Source organism: Morone saxatilis, unplaced genomic scaffold, assembly GCF_004916995.1.
Source record: "Morone saxatilis isolate NCDOM2014 unplaced genomic scaffold, NCSU_SB_2.0 Contig9, whole genome shotgun sequence".
NCBI lineage: Eukaryota > Metazoa > Chordata > Actinopteri > Moronidae > Morone > Morone saxatilis.
The window spans coordinates 10499234-10503693 of record NW_023340268.1 but is presented as its reverse complement, the minus strand read 5'-3'; the positions used below and the strand labels follow the sequence as shown (position 1 = coordinate 10503693).

Genomic DNA, 4460 nt, shown 5'->3' with positions numbered 1-4460 from the left:
ACTGTTGCAATGTGATTATGTTTGTTGTTCACATGTAAAAATCTTGCTGTTTTTCGTTCTGAACAGAAAAAGCTGAGGCCACAGCAACTGATTCAGAGCCCAAACCAGAGGAGGCACCAGGTGAGAGACGCTGCAAAGCAAACACATAATTCATTTAAAAAATGCCCACGCCAACCCTAACATGCTTCCCCTCTTTTTCTTTCTCAGCCCCCAGCGAGTGAAGTGCAACGTGAATCAGTGCACGGATGAGTTTGTTGGAAGTGTTTTATCTTATTTGTTTATGCATGAGTGAAAGTATGTGTAGGTGTGTGTGTGAAAGACATTGCCTTGTTGCCAAGATGCAGACCCTGTGATAAACCACTTTCAGTCAGGGTTCCTCAGTCATCACTCTGCCTTCTTTCCCTAATGATGGTGTATGGCTGCAATTTCTGCTTGCAAACTGTATATAGACAGAGTTCTACAGCACTTAGTGGGTGTGTTTATTTTCAGAGGAATAACTTGAAATTTCTATTTATTATCTGTATAGAAATTTATAATAGCAGAAACATCATATAACTACTGTATATCTTTAACTTGAACCTAAGAGTCCATTCTGTACTTTTCTACAAAATTATAATCTTAATCCTAAAACCAAAGCCAAAATAGATTTGATTTATGAAATTATTTTCTGGGTGTCAGGCTTTGATTTTATGTTTGTAATGAATATGAAGAGCTGACAACGACGACAGATTTTAAACTGATTTTAAACAAATGAAATACGTGCAACCTTTTTTTCTGGTATGTCATTATTTTTCTCTGGGAAGACATCTGTAATAAGCTATGAACTGTCAAAAAATTAAAAAGACCACCTTAAAAATGACATCTAATACATCTTTTTTTGGTATCTTAAAGCAGAATGAACACAAACAGAGAAACACGGGAGGTTTTTATGACATTCTTTTATTAGTGAGAGCTGCACTTTTTAAATGTGTTATAATATTTACTTGGAACAAAACAGAAGATGAGAGATCAACCAGAAACAGCACCAATAGGAAGTTGATTTGAACCGGAATCTGGCCACTGTGACCAGGGAATGTTAGACTGATTGTACAGATACTCACTCACTTTATCATTTTGTTTTACCTACGGTGTGTCAGGTGTGAAATTTCCATTAGCCAGAAACCAAATGCTGGTCAATTAAGTGCTGCTCTGTTCTTAAGGGTTTAAGTGGTATTATACTGAAAATAGTTCAGTGCCATCAACCAGCTACAGTGGCTAGAGGAGAAACTAATTCAAGCTAAAATCTGACTATATGGAAAAAGAAAGCTAACAAGATCCTAGTTTGGTCTGTCATGTTTCATCTGAAAAAAAACAAACAAGGCTTCCACTGTACAATTAGAGGGTCACTTGATGGTTAGACTACAACTTGTTTGGGATGTGGCCGGCTAGTCAGGAGTCTGAGAGAGGACCGGTAACAGCAACTGCCTCGATTTCCACCAGTCCACCCTGAAGGGAAAAAGAAGGAGACAGAGATTGAGGAGATTGTGGAAAATGAAGCAATGTGGGTAACAAAAATACAACAATGCAATATGGTCCAACAAGACTGAGAGTCTATACAGCCATGCTACTATGAGAGGTTGTTCTGGATTATCTATTCAGTGCTCCGTTGGGCACTGATAACAAAATTGTAAAAATAATAAATGCTACGAGCAGCACAAATACAATTCTTTACATCTACAAAACTAGGGGGACATTATCTGGATACCACTGGAGGCTGTTGATAAAATAGTAGTTTTAGTAGTACAGTAATTTGGACGAACAGACCCTTTAAATAGTTGAGAGAGTATTTGATGGGGAAAAGGTTCATCTCTGACCCACAACACAAATTATTAATATACATTTTTCTAATCACTAACACAACAAAAAATGTCATGATGATCCATCCAACAGATATATGTAGATATATTTCAGTCTGAACGTAGTGGATCGACCACCAGATCGTCCTAAAAATGACCCACACCATCCAGGTATTAACTAGACAGCACTGCCAGTCTGTTTCCTTTCAGCACAACAACATTCACTAGTACCATTTTTCACTCAATGCACATGGATGATGGAAAATGCATTGCATAGATGTAGCAAGCACCTAGCTACCATACATCACTACCACCCGTGTGTATTGATGTCTATGAGCTGTATGCTCCACTGGGTAAAGGTTTTCTTTATACTTACTCTTGGGAGAGCAGCCACTTGATAGGCAGCTCTGGCAGGAAAGTTGCTGCTGAAAACTGGAGGGAAAGCATTTACATTATGTTTGCATCATCACAAAAACATACTGGAAAGTGACCTGGTTCATCTACGATTCTTATTATAAATGGATCATTTGATTCCTGGGAACCACCATATAGTTGGTGACAGTGGCAAGAAAAAACTTTCATCTGCCTCAACCAGTTGGGTCGGTTATAAACATGCATACTTTTTATAATGTGTAACTACAGAATTCATTGACGGTTAATAAATAATTTATTAAGGCCTATATGCTGTGAAGCAGAGGTTTTAAAAAAATGTATTTGGCTGGTGCATAACAGGTTTGTTTTTTTATTTTAAAAAGGGTAATTTTCTATTAAATGGTCAAATCTGCTGTTATGAATGTGAAGTAGTTAATAAATGGATTTTAGCCTGGATTATTACAGCTCTTTTACAGATGTGAAATGGTCAAATTATTCCCTGGAGGGTTCTCCTTGATGAATTAAAGTTATGCTGGAGGAGGATATACACACGTTTTTACAACCTGGTAACCCAAAAGTTGTTCTTAATAATAGCTTATTACTCCGCAAAGCACAAATAACCGATTTAGTAACATGACTAAAGCCAACATAATATTAGACCTTATTAGAGAGGCTAACACTTTACTTTACCCTCCATATTTAATAAATGGTTTATTACATGCTATAATGTAGTACCTATAAGGGTATTTTGTGTTCATTAATGTACAGTATTTGTTAAATAAATGTATTTATTCTAACTTCTATAAAGCTGTATATATATACACACCAGCCTCCAGTCATAGTTAGTTTGACAAATTAATCAGCTGTTTACAACTACACTGCAGTATATTATAAGCCATTTATTTAATGTTTATACACTGCTTATGAATGCTAAATGGACAATGAGGGGGTCAGTTAAAATAAAGTATTAGTGAAAGGAGTAACCAACTTAACACACAGAGTTTTGAGGTTTTAAGGGTAATGTGTAAAGCATCTAGTAGGGCACTGGGAAACATAAAAACAGTGTGTATTTTAAATAAAGCCAAAACACTGTTTTATCACATAAACAAAGTCTACAAATGCAAACGAGTTATCATATTTTATAAGACATGGTTAAAAAAAGAGTGTAACCAGCAGCCGGGGAAGTCAAAATTCACATGACTTTGGATCAGAGTGGACACATGTCCTCTCCTTCCTCTTATCAGGGTCAGGGAAAGTTCCCTGCCTGTGGTTTAGGGTTGAGTAGAGTCAGGAGGGGAGGTAGGCCTATACCTGAGTCAATGGCCTGCGCAGCAAGGCTTGCTGGGAGGGTTGGGTTACATCTGTGTGCTTGCATGGCGGTGTCCATTTACAACTCACTGGGCACTGCAGCTTCCATTACACCTGTCTGTTGTGATCCAGGAGGAAATGCCCAGACTGAGCGGCCCGTTAGAGAAGGCTGCATTCATACGGCAGAGTGAAGGGCTGAGTGAGCCTGTCTGTCAGGTGACTGTTACACCTGTCAGCAGTCATTTTCTGAGAGATGTCCGTGAAATACGAGGCACCGCATCTCCTCTTTAGAACACAAGAGGAGATGTGGTGCCACTGGAATAATTATAGACTTTCACTGTGCTCAGTTATGATCTATTAGTAAATTGTGTGCTGGATTTCATTTAATTTTTAGGTGAAACGCTACTTACATGTCACAATCATGACATGGAAACTGTAAATTTTAAAACAGGAATCAATTGTATTGTGATGTGGAATATGATACGCATACACAAACAATTATTTTGCAATTCAATTTTTAAACTATAATATATATTAATTTAGAGACAGATTAAGTAAATAGTTAATCAATAACTGACAAAGATTTTTGTAATATTTCTTTGCTTGGAGTTATAATATATTTTATAAATGCATTAATGTATGATTTTTTAATTATAATTAAACACAGTGAAAGTCTTCTTTAATTTTTCTTGTGGCACACTTCATCCTCTGTATACTCTGAAAGTCTAGCGAGGCCCTGAAAGATAAAATTGTGTTTTGGCTTTCCCTCTTCCTACAAAACACATCGTCTGCACTCATTCAGTGCCTTGATCAAGGTCACTTGAGCAGACTAAATACTTGAATCCACTCCTTCCAGCTGCAGGAGGTAACCTTTCATCATATTTGCTAAACATTTCACTGTATCCTGGCAGTAGTAAATGAGACAGATAATATGTGAAAAAATCA

The 4460-nt window shown here is 37.1% G+C and overlaps 2 protein-coding genes across 5 annotated transcripts in view; one reads left to right on the top strand and one right to left on the bottom strand.

Moving 5' to 3' along the window:
* si:dkey-284p5.3 (uncharacterized protein LOC557830 homolog) overlaps positions 1-844 on the top strand; it is an 8831-nt gene extending 7987 nt beyond the window's left edge. For both annotated transcript variants that reach the window (XM_035680903.1, XM_035680902.1), the window contains exons 3-4: positions 67-120; positions 208-844. In XM_035680903.1, coding sequence (XP_035536796.1) covers positions 67-120; positions 208-221 — 68 coding nt within the window. In that variant the 3' untranslated portion in view covers positions 222-844. The remainder of the gene's footprint in view (positions 1-66; positions 121-207) is intronic.
* An 83-nt stretch (positions 845-927) lies between these two features.
* LOC118343272 (2-iminobutanoate/2-iminopropanoate deaminase-like) overlaps positions 928-4460 on the bottom strand; it is a 7104-nt gene continuing 3571 nt past the window's right edge. For all 3 annotated transcript variants that reach the window (XM_035682042.1, XM_035682040.1, XM_035682043.1), the window contains 2 exons: positions 2212-2267; positions 928-1485 (listed from right to left, as the gene is read on the bottom strand). In XM_035682042.1, the coding sequence (XP_035537935.1) occupies positions 1429-1485; positions 2212-2267 (113 nt within the window). In that variant the 3' untranslated portion in view covers positions 928-1428. The remainder of the gene's footprint in view (positions 1486-2211; positions 2268-4460) is intronic.